The following is a 15,506-nucleotide window of genomic DNA, read 5'->3' as shown; positions in this document are numbered from 1 at the left end:
ACCAATGTACGCAGACACTGGAGGCAAGTAGGGTGAAGTGTCTTGCCCGAGGACCCGACCACAGTGTGCATTTCCGGGAACTGGGATTCGAACCCACGACCTTCCAATCACGAGATGACCTGCTCTACCAACTGCGCCACAATCAACCGAGCACTTGTTCTCCATTTCGGCTTTACCCAAATCTAGGCAAGGCAAGGCAAGGCAAGTTTATTTGTAGAGCACAATTCATACACAAGGCAATTCAAAGTGCTTCACAGTTGAAAACAAATAGAATCAAACAATCTAAAGTTTCTCAGCTGGAGGCTTTACACCAGGGAAACGCCTCATTTGAAAGCTAAGACCTGCATAACTGATTCTAACTTTTATGTCCTGTTGTCGCCACATTTCTATCACATTCTTGCCATGATTTTGTCTTTTTTTTCCCCTACGCTTTTTTGTCATGGTTACCTCAGTTTTTCATCGCAGTGTTTTCACTTTTTTGTTGTGTTTCGTCACCTTTTTAGTCGCTTATTTGTGTTTTTTATGTTACTTTTTCATCACCCTTTTGTCGCTTTGTCCCATTGTGTTATTGTTGCATTTTTGGCATGTTTTAGTCGCTCCTGTGCTGCTTTTTTGTCACTTATTTGTTGCATTTTCATCCTCAGTCCCAGCTCTTTTTTGACCCTTTTTTCCCCCCAAGAAGCATTTAGAACTGGATAAAGGCTCATTCATACTTCACAAGACGCAATAACTTCTTGTTCTTGCACTCTGAGCTGCAGAATAAAATGAAGTCACTTTTGCCTTGTGGCCATGGAAACATTTCGTAACTGACGACAGTTCCATGGTGACAAGGCAAAAGTGACTTTTCATTTTGTTCTGCAGCTCAGGGTGCAAGAGCAAGAAGTTATTGCGTCTTGTGAAGTATGAATGAGAATGAGAATTAAAGGAACACGCCACCGTTTTTCTATACTGTGATATGTTCTTACCTGAGCTTAGACGAGTGGATGTGTACCTGTCTGATCTGTGTTCGCTTCTAACTTCACCCCCGTTTGGAGCTATAGGAATGTACTGGGAGAGGCTGAATGCAAACGACATCTTTGGTCGTTTTGTGTGACTGAGCGCACACACAAAGACCAGACAGGTATGCATCAACTCGTCTAAGCTCAGGTAAGAACATATTTTAGTTTGAAAAACGGTGGCCTGTTCCTTTAAGAGGTTAAAGTTAAAGAGACTAGATACAAGTTGATCATTTTATGCTCACTACTGCCACCTCAGGTCTTATGCATAACTGCAGCTTCTATATTAAGCTTGTGCATGAAGGCACTTCGGACCCGAAGTAACACCTTTTTGAGTGACAGTGTAGGATTTTAGAGGCAGTTGTGGTGAACAGGTTTGAGCTCGTTCTACACATTAGGACATGGCTGGAACATGTAGGAGGAGGAACATACTTGGTTTTAACATTTTTAAACTCTGTATAGTCCCTTTAAATATAAGGACTTGAATTATGTTGACATTTGTTTTGTCTTTGTTTTGATAAAGATAATTATCGTTATCAAAAGGTGAATATTTGCATTGTTTTTTAATCATAAATTTTAGCTCAGAATCGTTAGCTTAGAATATTAGACCCCTGCTTTACCGTGTCACCACTTTTCACATGTTTTGCATCATTTGATTTCCCTCCTTCTCCCACATTTGGCTGAACTACTTTGGATAAAAACGTTGTTCTGCTCCTGGGTAGTGGAACAAAACGCGAAACTAAAAATCCCTTTCCCGGTTGCCGTAGCTGGCGCTGACGTCATCACTGTTTGGATTGTTTGGGCGGGACGGTGGCGGTGGCTCGCTCGCTTTGAATGCGAACTAAAGTCTACGTATTTCACACTTTTACGGACGCCAAATATGGAGCGGTACGTGATCTAACTTATATTCACATCGTATTATTACACAGTGTTTAAGGATTTTCGATTTGTGCCGTTTAAAGTGTAGTAAGTTAACTTTACCCAACTAGGAAAAGCTGCCCACTAGTGTAACGGTGACAGTCGCTGTATTTTGTTTATGAATTGCTTGAAACTTGGGCATTTATTTTAGTGTTCCTGAGCTAATAACTGATTAATAACTGTCATCATAGTCAAGCAAACCGTAAATATAACAAAGGTTCGTTGTACTGCATTTCCATGTTGTTTTTGCTACATTAGCTGCTAGCTCTTAACCTCTTAACCCCCGCCTCAACCGAGTGCGTTTTCTCCAGTTTGTTTTTACACAAATCTAAAAGTGTCAAAATAGTGACAAAAATTAAACAAAAGAGCGACCAAAGAATAACAGAAAAGTGACAAAAATGACTACATAAGAGCAATGAAAAGAAATGTCAAAAAGTGACTGCAATGCGGCAACAATGCTTGCTAAAAGATTTGTTTAAGTTAGTTTTTGTTGGTCTTAGCTTTCAAATGAGACGTTACTGTGGCCTATATATGTAGTTCAGATTTTCTCCAGTTCAGCTTAAATCAAATCTAAAGGTTTCTTGACTGAAGAGCTCTTTTATATTCCATTGTAACGTCTCATGTGAAAGCTAGGACCAAAAAAAAGAAACTTAAACTAAACTAAACTAATGTAATATTATTATTATTATTATTTTTATTTTTATTTTTATCATAATTATTATTAATAATAATAATTTGGTCGCGTAATATTTCTTCAGGGCTTTCACAAAATGTAAAATCATTGGTTTTGTTAAAGGCCTTGTACTTGAGGGATCAGCATACATTTTAAATTACAAGTTTTACTCCAAACTCATTCTTTACTTTCCTAATGCACTGCAAACATTTGGGTTATTAAATGGTAATGTAAACAACGAGCTTGCCTGTTCTCCATCCATCCATTTTCTTCCGGGCTGTGTCGTAGAGGCAACAGTCTGAGCAGAAATGCCCAGATTTACCTATCACGGCCAGTTCCTCCAGCTCTAATGGGGGGGATCCCGAGAGGTTCCTGGCCTGGCTCTGAGACATGGTCCCTCCAGCGTGTCTTAGGTCTTCCCTGGGGTCTCCTCCCAGGCTCAGAAACAGATGTTCTCTCTCGACGTGAAGGAGCAATGGCTCTACTCCAAGCTCCTCCCTGGTGACTGAGCTCCTCATCCTATGTCTAAGGGTGCGCCCAGCCACCCAGCAAAGGAAACAAATTTTGCTCATGACAAGCATTTCAAAGACAAAAACATTAAACAAACATGGAAACAATTTGATATAGGCTGAAATATATATTTTTGTCTTTCAGATGGCATGGCTCTGAGATATTGCTAAGGGACGATTGTACCTGGATAATGTGACTGGGTTTAAACTTAATATTAAAATACAATTTCAAAGAATACAATTTAAGGAATACATTACTTTTCTTTCAGAGTGCCTCCGATCTCCTTTCTTTATGGATCCATGAAATCCATGAAAAAGCTTATTGTTCCTGGAAATATCGTATATTTTGAAAACCTTGTTCCTGTTTGTTGTGATTGCAGTGGAAGGATGAGTCGAGCAGGCGGCAGGCTGACCGAGCTTCCCATGCGTGTGCAGGACAGCAACAGAATGAGCATGGCGAACGCGACGCCCCAGAGGTGAGAGACACTACTGTGTTCATTTAATTTATTATTATTATTATACTTACTGTACAGCAGTTTGTTTGGTTGTTTTCAACGGGGGTAAAACAAAAAACCCTGTTCTTCAAATCATAAATACTCACGTACAACACACTAAGGATTCTAGAGAAGAAAGTGAAGTGACTGATAAGATAATAAGATTTATTTTTCAACAGCAAACCATTCGGGAGGCTCAGCATACAAAAGCCCCTGTCTGTGACGTCCGAGAGGAGGACCAGCTTCTTTGGTGCCAGGTAGGACAGCGACTACAAGTGCCACGTGTCATTTGTACTCTACTAATACTTGTTGCATTGTTAAACAAATAAAACAACAGGACCAGTGGAGCAGGCATTCACGGCACCATGTCGGGCTTTGGAGGAACCGAGAAGATCAAAGATGTCCGCCCCCTGCACGACAAGTCCTATGTTCAACAGTGCATAAGACAGTTACATGAAGTATGCCGCACATTCACTTTTTAGATATAACTTTTATTTATCTCCAACTTGAACCTTGTTAAAATGCTTCCTTTCATTCACGCTTTCTAGAATGAAAGGCAAAAGTGAATCATCATTCGCCATCTCTTCAAAATTGCACCTCCCACGATATACAACTGTAACTAACTCTTGCACTTATTATTATTCATCCAGTTCCTGACTGACCAAGGCTTTCCAGGCCCGCTGTCCTCTAAAACCCTGCAGACTCCTTCCACCAAGGAGTTTGTGAAGATGTTTGAGTTCATCTACCGAATGCTGGACCCCACCTTTGAGATGCCCACCCAGAAAGTGGAGGAAGAGGTCCCGGCCATTCTCAAAGCCCTTCGGTACGTGAAGACGGGCGTTGACTGTGGTACATGGCTGATCATGTTAATGTATACTTATGTGCGCTTGTGTCTGGTTGAAGGTATCCGTTCGTACTGTCCAAGGTTTCCATGTACTCGGTGGGAGCTCCACACACGTGGCCTCAGGCGCTGGGGGCCTTAATGTGGCTCATTGATAATGTCAAGGTGAGAAATTAATTTTTCTGTGACCATACATTAAAAAACCTCACAACTCTTTATATTAGTAGCACCCTTTTTATTTCTGGTTTTATTTCCTGGTTATTCATATTTAGATTTTTTTTTTTTAGTTAGAATAATTTATTTAGTTTGGCTGATTGAAAGTTTGTTTGATTAGATCACCTGGAGCCTGAGCAAACAGGAGCTGCTTTTTAGTGACTTTTGTGAAGAGGATGGAAACATTGAGGACGGGGTCCAATATAACAAGGTATTAGTGAATTTCTCTTGTGAGATCAATAAATTATATTACTTGTCTTATCTTCTTTTTATGTTCCTCATATTAAAAGCACAAATGACATTCTACTACTTTGTTAAAGCTCTTTTCTTTTCTTTCCAGCTGTTCTTTGACTACACGGCAGAGACGTACTCCAAGTTCATCCAGGGAGACGATACATTTGAGGATGAGGATGAGGCCTTCATTAATAAATTAAGTGAGTATTCTCTGGGCAGAGTTAGTTAAAGCCAATAATGAAAAGAGATTCCAGGTTGACTTGTTTTTCTGATGCATATTGCAGTTGTTTGTGCAGGTCTAGGACTGCACAATATACTCTCAAATTATCATTATTTCAATGTTGCCTCGCGGTATTTGTGAGTTCACATCTTGTGCTGCTCCAGCTGATTTGTTTGAGTCCGAACCAAAAGTGGTTTGGACTAATTGACAAGGTAGGTACTGCTAAATACTTTACAAACACACAGACATTTTTTAAAAGTTCATATTTAAAGGTTTTCTGATGAGCTTGATCCAAACGGCAGCAAATGCTGCTCCAGAAGTGCGTCCTCTTCCCACACAAGCAGGACGATTCCAGATTTATATTGCTGGAATATAATCATATATAATCACGCCTCAACCAAAAAAGGAATGGTAACTTCAAAATGTGCAATAGTTCCGTTTTAGTCCCAACTTAATTCCTTTGTCGCCTTGTTGTGATCCTAAAAAATGTTTTCACCGTTAACAGGCTGTTTTAACAGAATTTGATGAAAAAACTAGTTACTTCCCTGGGCTGAATGATATTGAAGTAACTTGTGATATGCGATACATCTGTATCAATATTATTGTGATATTTCACCAAACCATTTCAACACGATATCTTCCATTCTAATTAAACACAAATCACAAGTAACTAATTGTCAAAAGAAGACATCAGGACCAAAACAAGACTATCATTGAACTAAGCTAGCAAATGTTTAACTAAAACTGAACTTTACGCATTTATAAATTCAAGGCATTGTTTGTTTTGTTGAGTTTGTAAAAAATATGTCGATCTCAGTCAGGCGGAGACTTTAGTGATGTACTCTTGCCTCCTATATTGCATCAACTAATATCCAACATTGTTTGTGAAATATTGTGCAACAGTGCAACCCTATTACTGACCAAAATGAGCTGAAATAGTTAAGTAAATATTTCACACATTTGTTGCTCTGCTGGACTCAGGCCACTCAGTTAATTCCGCTTGCTTCCATTAGTTCTTCATTTATTTCTGAAGTGTTGATTCGTATCAGTGATCAGCGGAGCGTCTAAGAACTGACCAAATTAGGTGGATTTAAACCAAGAAAACATGGTTTTGGTCCTTACCTTTATCTGTTGACCTTTCAGCCCTACTGTATCGCGTCTAAGCATAGCTTGTTTGTGTTTGCAGAAAAGCTGTACAATGTGGATGAAGTGTATCTGGCCTCTGTGGAAGAGAAACATGCATACCTGAGCCAGGAGGTGGAGCGCCTGGAGAAGGAGAGCCAAACGGTTTGGATTTCACGTTCATACCCCCCGTCTGTTTAGTCCTATGTTACTGATACTGAAGATGTCAAATCTACACTCGGGGCCCGATCTTGCACAGATGTAGACGCTTGCGCAGATCTACAGTCTGCCCCGCCCTCTTTACTAGCTTTATATGGACGGTGTTCAACTCAGAGTGAGAGAAATAGTTTGTAGGTTGTCCTGCAAAAGCTTAAAGGAACAGGCCACCGTTTTTCCATACTGAGAGATGTTCTTACCGGTCTCTGGAAGAGCTTGGTCGCTTCTTACTTCACCCCCATTTGGAGCTATAGGAATACACTGGGAGAGGCCAAATGCTAACAACATCGTGCATTCAGTCACGCACAATGACCAGACAGGTACGCGCCAACTCGTCTAAGCTCAGGTAAGAACATATCTCGGTATGGAAAGACGGTGGCCTGTTCCTTTAACATGTGCAAGATGTTAATGTGATTGAGTAAAGAGAATGCAGCAAGCGCCTTTAGAAGTCGGTGCTGCTTGTAGCACACGCCACAGCCCTTTTTTCCCCCTAAGTGACACTCTCAGGCTACCGGTGAAAGCCCTGGCAAATCTATCGCAGCCTTGCCTCAACACTGTCCTTGAGCCAGACGGAAGATCGGGCCCTTAGTCTTATTTAGAGGCTGAACCTAAATGTGTATCTTTCCCTTTTGCTGGTCCCCAGAGTCGGAACTAAACACATTAAGACAATGTTAAAATCCAGACTGAATATGCCATAAATTCTGCTCTACTAATAATAGCCTTCCCTTCCCTTGAATATTCAAAGACACCATAACTAACCATGGTTGAGAGCAATGGCAAGGGTCTACAGTGGTTTTCAAACCTTATGTTTATTCATATTTGATTTTCCTAGTATCATCAGGATTAAGATCTAATCATTACTGAAGAAAGTCTTTACAGGATGTATAATAGATACAAATGCAACTGTATACCAGCTGAAGAAACCCAAGTACACACACAGTTTGGAAACATGGGGTGTGAAATACGTCGTCACTATATTATTTTAGCTTTTCAGTTCTCATCATCTTACAAAACATTAAATTTTCATTGTTGAGTGTATGATTGTAAGGCGATCAGATTAACAGATTGCCACACAGTATAATAAAAACTCCAGAAATCTGAAAATGTTAACCTGCTGTGCGTGATTAGGACCGGCTGATGTCCAAAAGGATGGAGAAGGTGAAGCTCCAGTCGGACCTGAAGAAGCTGCAGGACTACAAGAGCAATCTGGAGTCATTCAAAACCAACCTGGAGAGCAAAGTCATGGAGCTGACGGAGGAGCTGGACAACACGGGTACAGGAGATAATATATATGGACGATGAGGCTCTCAAACGTTAAACCGTCAAATCATATCTCTTCAAATAACCTTTACTGTCCCGTTGCCCTGTGCGTTTGCAGCCAGTCACCTGGAGTCTCTGAAACACGAGCGGGGCGAGCTGCAGGTGCGGCTGCAGAATCAGAAGTTCACTCCGGCCGACGTGGAGCGCATCAACCGCGAGAAGAACGAGCTGCAGCAGACCATCTCCAGCCTCAGCAAAGGCCTGGAGGAGGCGGAGCAGCACAAGTGGAACGAGGAGATCGCGCTGGCCAAAGTCAAGGAGAAGGTACTCCCGGGTTTTTAAAATCCATCGCAATTAGATCTCTCAATTATGGAGATCATTCGTTTTTTGTTTGAGGTAAGGGTCATGTTTCAGTTATCATTGTAAAAGCCATGTTTCCTTTTTAATTAACCTTTAAACCCCCGCCTTAAGCGAGCACATTTCCTCCAGGTCAGCTTTGCCCAAATCTAAAAGCTTTTCAAAACAGAACAAAGAAACATGGGATATGCTCTAGTCCCTGTTGTTAAAGGGACTAGATGTAAGTTCGTAATTTTTTTCTCACTACTGCCACCTCAGGTCTTATGCGTAACTGCAGTTCTATATTAAGCTCGTGCATGACGGCACTTCAGACCTGAATTAACAACTTTTTGAGTGACAGTGCAGATTTTAGAGGCAGTTGTGGTGAATCAGTCTGGGCTCATTGATTCTACACGTCAGGACATGGGTGGAACATGTATGGGGAGGAAAATACATAGTTTTATAGTCCCTTTAATGCATTGGTTTTATATAGCGCTTTTCTGGACACTCAAAGACGCTTTACATTGCATTATTCATTCACTCCATACTCTGTGGTGGCAAGCTATTATTGTAGCCACAGCTGCCCTGGGGTAGACTGACGGAAGCGAGGCAACCAGTCTGCGCCATCGGCCCCTCCGACCATCACTCACTCACTCGCTCACACACTGCATTCGTTAGGCTTCCTAGTGTTCCTAAACGGTCTCCCATCCAAGTACCGACCAGGCCCTTCCCTGCTTAGCATCCAAGGTCTGACAGGATTGGGCAAAGCATTTAAGAGATGCGATGCTGACGGGATCAGGCTTCTTTTAAACGAGCCTTTGGATCTGAGCGTCCTGTATATCCGTCCTGAGGGGAACGTGCAAAGGGTGTGTGGACTGGAGTCCTGCTCTATGGAGAGTTTGTAGCTTTTTTGTTGCGTTTTCCATCACTTTTTTGTGTCGCCTTTTTGTAACAATTTGATGCTTTTTCATCTTTGATAATGTCTAGTTTTTGTTGCTATATTGACTATTTTTTCAAGAAGCTTTTAGATGAAGGTGGGGGTTAAGAGAAGGGAATCTTATTTGTATAGCGCTTTTCATATGGCACAAGTCGCACCCAAAGCGCTTCACACATGAAAGGGAGGGGGGTTCATTCAGTCCATGCTGATGGTGGTTAAGCTACATTTGAAACCACAGATTCCCCTGGGGCAGACTGACAAAAGTGAGGCTGTTCACATCTGCGCCAATGGTCCCGCCGACACCACCAACCACTCACACATAGGCATTGGTGAAGTATCTTGCCCAAGGACACGACGACAGTCTGTACCTGCAGTTGCCAGGATTCGAACACCAGACCTTCCGATCATGAGACGACCCACTCTACCATCTGCGCCACTGATCACCCCTTACCTCCCACCTTAACCGAGCACATTTTCTCCAGTCCAGCTTTACCCAAATGGCCAGTGTAACATCTCATTTGAAAACTATGCTCTACAAAACTCCTCTACCATTTTTTGTTGCATTGTCCCCGCATATTTGCAACATTTTTTAAACATTTTTGAAGCATTAGTTGTGTTTTTTGTCTCTTTTGTTGTGTTGTTTTTGTAGTTTTTTTGTTGCTTTCTTCATTGCTTTTTTTCACTTTTTAAGTCATGTTTTTGTTGCTTTTTTAAATTTTTATTATTGTGTTATTGTTGCATTTATTGTTGCAAGTTTTTCTCGCTCTTTTGTGGCTTTTTTGTCACTTTTTTATCGCGTTTTTGTCACTTATGTCACTCTTTTGTGGCTCTGTTTTTGCCTTGCCATGATAGTTGCGTTTCCATTGCTATTTTGACGCTTTATTCAAGAAGCTTTTAGATTTGGGTAAAGCCAAATTGGAGAAAATGTGCTCAGTTCAGGTGGGGGTTAAGAGGTTAAGGCATTATACGTCTTAAAAACAAAGCTATTTTCATGTTTTCAGATGTTGCTGTATGTTTTCTTACATTTTCAAAAGGGCTGGGTAATATTAAATGCTAACATCATCTGCAGGCGGGATTATCTTACAGGTCTACATGATGTACAGTAAATGCTGGTCTTCAATGTGTTTTTACGGTTGTCTCGACAGTTGGAGCTCAGGCTGGCGGAATATCACAAACTGGCCCGTAAACTGAAGCTGATCCCCTTGTCAGCGGAGAACGCCTGCGGACACGACTTCGAGATCAGGCCCGGGGACTACACCTCCAGCAACGTGCTTCAGCATAAGACTCAGATACAGGTAGATACTTCACTCTTTCAACCGGCTTCATCCGTTCACACTGGTTTTCTTTTTAATTTGGCTCGAAAATGGTGCTTCAGATTAGAATAACAACTTTGTGGGACTTTGTAATAATGGGATGTCTTCTTTCTTTTTTTTGGCGTGTGCTGCAGATGCCTCTGAGGAAGCTGATCAGTGACGTGGAGGAGGAGAACAGCCGCATGACCAACGTGAAGCTAAGCCTGGAGGAGTCCCTGGAGCAGGTGGGGCTGTGAGCGCGCAATAGGAATCAGTCTTTTTCACAATTTCATTTCACAGTTCGCATATTTAGCCAACAGAAATAAAGTTAGTCTTAATTAGGGCTGGGTTTCGTTACGTTTTTTCCAATAGATACAGACGGCGTCCCTGGAATCGCCCATATATGGTCATATTTGAAAACACTTAAGGGGGAAAACAATTTGGAGAAAAATCAAAACTTTCTCTAATTATTCAAAAACTACTTTAACAAACGCTGAAATATGAATATAGTTTTCTACTAAATAAAGATACAAAGACGTAGTGAGGAGCAAAGTGGTTCAATAGCCCATAAATACATAAATAACGGAGAATGCTAACTTGATGCTTCATGTTAGCATCGGGCTAATGCTAAAGGTTAGCTAGTGCGAGCTACAACTGCCGTTTTTTCACTTCTACTGAACAATCTGCTGTGAGAAAATACCCATATGGGCCCGATTTACACTTGACTCTATTTATGTGATAAATAAGTTCATATTCCACCAGAAAATGGCTGAAAAGAGTGGAAAATTGTGTTTCTCTAAAGATAGATACAGACGGCATCTTCTATGACGAGATGCTGTCTGTATCTATACCGGTTCTTCAGCGATACTTTTTCCAATACCTATGCTAAATGATTTGTCATATAGAACCAAAAAACAGATTCATTGTGTTCATTTATTCCTTTTCCTTCCATTTCATTTCTTTTGCATTTGTATATTTCTTTGAGGTGAAACAACCAAGAAACTTCCTTTAAAGGGACTATACGGAGTTTAAAAATGTTAAAACTAAGTATTTTTCTCCTCCTACATGTCCCAGCCATGTCCTAATGTGTAGAATGAGCCCAGACATAAAATCTGCCTCTAAAATGAGGGGAACTGTCACTTAAAAAGTTGTTACTTTCGGGTCTGAAGTGCCATCATGCATGAGTTTAATATAGAAGCTGCAGTTACACATAAGACCTGAGGTGGCAGTAGTGAGCATAAAATGTCCAACTTGCATCTAGTCTCAATAAAAACTTGGAAAGTGTGTTTTTAGTTTTATTTTCATTTAATCTTTTCCAAAATTTGTGAAAGTGATTTTCCCAAATTTTTCTCCCAAGACATTTTTTTTCACATTTCCCCCCCAAATGTTATCTAATTTACCCCAATTTTTCCACTTATTTTCCCCCATTTTTTCCCAAATACATTTTTTTTTCATCCACATTTTTTCATAGAGTAGTAGAGATAATAAAAAGCTGGCTAGATGGCTAGATGAGAAAAAAAATCATGGCCGAAGCGTTTCAGCTCTAGGCCTTCCTCAGGGCAAGCCTTGAGCAATTTCCCTGCGCTGAAGAGCACCCAAAGAACAACGTTTCATAGAACTTTTTTGCATCCAAGTAGCACTCCAGCCTCCCAATTTTTTCACTTGAATATAAAGTGTGCATTCCGAGGTCACAACTTGCAAAAAAAAAAAAAAATTCAGGTCATGTTATATATTCTGAAAGCTCTCTTCTTTTCTGTCGTAGGTGAATTCCAACATTTTGGACAAGGCGAATGACCTGAAACAGCTGAGGGAGCAGATCCGAAAACTGGACGAGCGGCTGGACTCCCACAAGCAGGTGAGCCCCGCCTCGTGTCATGGGACTCGGGGTTTGTTGTGTCGGTTCTGTCGTCTCAAACCGCCCGTGTGCTGGTGTCTTAGGAGCTGGAGCGCAAGGAGCAGGAGTGGGCTGCAGAGATCAAATCAATGGACGAACACCGCTCGCTCCTGGAGAAGAAGATCAACCACGGCTATGACGATGCCAACCAGCAGCTGAAGGCAGCGCAGCAACTGTAAGACTTCTTAACCCCGCCTTAACCAAGCACATTTTTAACCAAGTCTAAAAGCTTCTGGACAAGTGCTTACAGCTTATTGGCCAGTGTCACGCCTCATTTGAAAGCTAAGACCTCAAACTCATCTAAACAGATCTTTTTACTCACGTTGTTGCCATGTTGTCACTTTTTACATTCTTTTTCAGCTCATTTTCGCACTTTTTTGTCGAGTTTTTGACACTTTTTTGTCGAGTTTTTGTCAAGTTTTTGACACTTTTTTGTAGAATTTTTGACACTATTTTGTTGAATTTTTGACACTTTGTAGAATTTTTTACACTTTGTAGAATTTTTGACACTTTTTTGTTGAATTTTAAACACTTTTTTGTCCAGTTTTTGACACTTTTTTGTCAAGTTTTTGTCAAGTTTTTGACACTTTTTTGTCCAGTTTTTGTCAAGTTTTTGACACTTTTTTTGTAGAATTTCTGACCTACAGAACTCATCTAAATAAATCTTTTTCATCTAATTTTTGTCACTTTTTTTGTCCAGTTTGACACTTTTTTGTAGAATTTTTGACACTTTTTTGTAGAATGTTTGACACTGTTGAATTTTTGACACTTTTTTGTTTGTTTCATTTTTGACACTTTTGTCCAGTTTTCGTCACTCTTTTGTCGCTCTGTCTTTGTCCCTAATTTGATGTTTTTTTTAACAAGGCTTTTAGATTTAGGTAAAGCCAAACAGGAGAAAATGTGCTTGGTTCATGGACTAAAGGATAAATAAATACATGAAATGGTGATGATTGTGTTCCTTTCTCTTCAGATACCACTTGGTGCTGCAGGAAACCAATGAGGAGCGACGAACTGTAGCAAATAACCTGGCCTCCGTGTTTACGACTGCAGCCAACCACCTTTCAATTACAGAGGTAACGCTGACATGTTTGAGTGGATGTGAGCTGCCATCTCTCATTAGGGAGCCAGACACGTTTCCATGTGTGGATTTTAGACTTTCTATGAGGGATGTGATTTTGAACTCCAATCCCAAAAAACAAGGCTTAAATGGGGGTGAAAACGCAGCCAAAAAAGCAACAAAAACACACGACTAAAGAGTGATGGAAAAGCAACAAAAAAGCCACAAAAACACGATAAAAATAGCGATTGCAAAAGATGAACAAAAACACTTCCAAAATGTGAGAAACGCTGAAAAAGAGCGACAAAAACGTGCCGGAAAAGCTACAGTAACACAACAAAAACACGACTAAAGAGTGATGGAAAAGCAACCCATGTGTGTCCATTAACACACACTGTCCCGACTAAATAAATCAATAAATAAAACAAAAAATAAAACAAGAAAGAGCAACAAAAAGGTAAAAATGCAATGAAAAACTGACCATAACTGTTTTGTCGCCACGCTTTTGCCGTGTTTTCTTAGGTTATGATCAGTTTTTGTAGGTTTTATCTTTCAAATGAGACGTAACTCTGGCCTATAGGCTGTATATTTCAGTCCAGAAGCTTTTAGATTTGGGTAAAACTGAACTGGACAAGATGTGCTCCGTTAAATGAATTGGCCACCATTCTTCCATACTGAGATATGTTCTTGAGATCGGGTGAGGAGCTCAGTTACCCGGGAGGAGCTCGGAGTAGAGTTGCTGCTCCTTCACGTCGAAAGGAGCAGCTGAGGTGGTTCGCGCATCTGTTCCGGATGCCTCCTGGTCGCCTCTCTCAGGAGGTGTTCCAGGGACAAGGCCTCGTGGAAGACCCAGGACACGCTGGTGGGACTATGTCTCCGAGCTGGCCTGAGGTCCCCCCAGAACAGCTGGAGGTGTGTGTGGATTGGGAAGTCTGGGCATCTCTGCTGAGACTGCTGCCCCTGCGACCCGGCCCCAGGGCGGATGGATGGAGTTATGTTCTTACCTGAGCTTCTAATTTCACCCCATTTGGAGCTATAGGAATACATTGGGAGCGGCCAAACACTAACAACATCCTCGGTCGGTTTGTGTGACTGAGGGCACACACAAAGACCAGACAGGTATGTATACACAACTTGTCTAAGCTCAGGTAAGAACATATCTCAGTATGGAAAAACGGTGGCCTGTTTCTTTTAAAGGAATAGGCCACCGTTTTTACATACTGAGATATGTTCTTACCTAAGCTTTGACGAGTTATTTAGGACCTTGGTCTTCACCCGTGCCTTCAGTCACGTAAACACAGCACAGACTGCGTTTGCATTTAGCCTCTCCCCCTCTCCTCTATAGCTCCAAAACAGGTCAAGATAGAAGCTATCAAGCTCTTCCACGTTTTCCCTAATTAAATATGGTTACGTGAAGTGTTACACAAGTATAATTACACAAAATTATACAATGTGGATTTTCCAAGTGGATAAAAGGGGGAACTATATTGTAAAGCGTAATAATACCAGGAGTAGTTTGGCATCAGCACAGTGAAGTGAAGATATTACTGCGTGGATAGAGAACTGCCACATAAACCTTTACTTTGTTCTTTTCATCGTTTCAGAAATGTCTGGAGGACGTGCACAGCCGAGTGGAGCGAGAGTGTTCCAAGGCTGTGGAAGAGGACAAGGCGGCCATCCTCCAGCTCCGCGACACTGTCAAGACCTTCATGCTTAAAGCCAACCGCTTATAGACTCTTCCATGTGCGTGGAATCCCATTACTCCTGTCTTATTATTTTGTTTGACTAATATTTTACACTTTGTATGCTTTTTATATGGTAGATTTACTATTGTCGAAATAAAATAACTCAATGTTGCCGTTTGTTTCATTTTTTTTCTTTTGTGATCCACTTATTTCATCATGTTCAGTAATAAAATAACAATTCTTATTGAGTGAAACATATGGTCACTTCTTCCACTATGAGTCAACAGTACTAGGGCTTTTTAAAATACCAGCAATAATGTTTGGAAATGGTAAATGTACTCAACTTATAGCACTTTTTTTTACCTTTATAAGATAAGTCGAGTTCATTTACCATCAGGCCCAAAGTGCTTTACAGTAAGGAACTAGTCACCCATTCACTCTCTCATTCATACACCAATGTACGCAGATACTGGAGACAAGTAGGGTGAAGTGTCTTGCCCAAGGACACAACGACAGTGTGCATCACCCATCCACTGTGCCACCTGGACAGAGCACATTTTCTCCAGTTTGGCTTTAGCTTCTTAAAGCGTCAAAACAGCGACACAAAGGA

At 41.0% G+C, this 15,506-nt stretch overlaps 1 protein-coding gene across 1 annotated transcript; it reads left to right on the top strand.

Moving 5' to 3' along the window:
- Positions 1-1,823: 1,823 nt before the first annotated feature.
- ndc80 (NDC80 kinetochore complex component) lies at positions 1,824-14,948 on the top strand. The gene is made up of 17 exons (XM_079552633.1): positions 1,824-1,883; positions 3,476-3,571; positions 3,769-3,846; positions 3,927-4,047; positions 4,240-4,412; positions 4,493-4,595; positions 4,765-4,854; positions 4,984-5,077; positions 6,284-6,384; positions 7,564-7,708; positions 7,814-8,019; positions 10,114-10,263; positions 10,416-10,505; positions 12,023-12,115; positions 12,199-12,329; positions 13,125-13,227; positions 14,816-14,948. The coding sequence occupies exons 1-17, from the start codon at positions 1,876-1,878 to the stop codon at positions 14,942-14,944; spliced, it is 1,911 nt and encodes a 636-aa protein (XP_079408759.1). The 5' UTR covers positions 1,824-1,875; the 3' UTR covers positions 14,945-14,948.
- Positions 14,949-15,506: the final 558 nt, after the last annotated feature.

This window comes from Gobius niger (assembly GCF_951799975.1).
Source record: "Gobius niger genome assembly, chromosome: 1".
Classification (NCBI taxonomy): domain Eukaryota; kingdom Metazoa; phylum Chordata; class Actinopteri; order Gobiiformes; family Gobiidae; genus Gobius; species Gobius niger.
The sequence above is the reverse complement of the archived record's forward strand: the minus strand, read 5'-3'. Positions and strand labels throughout refer to the sequence as shown.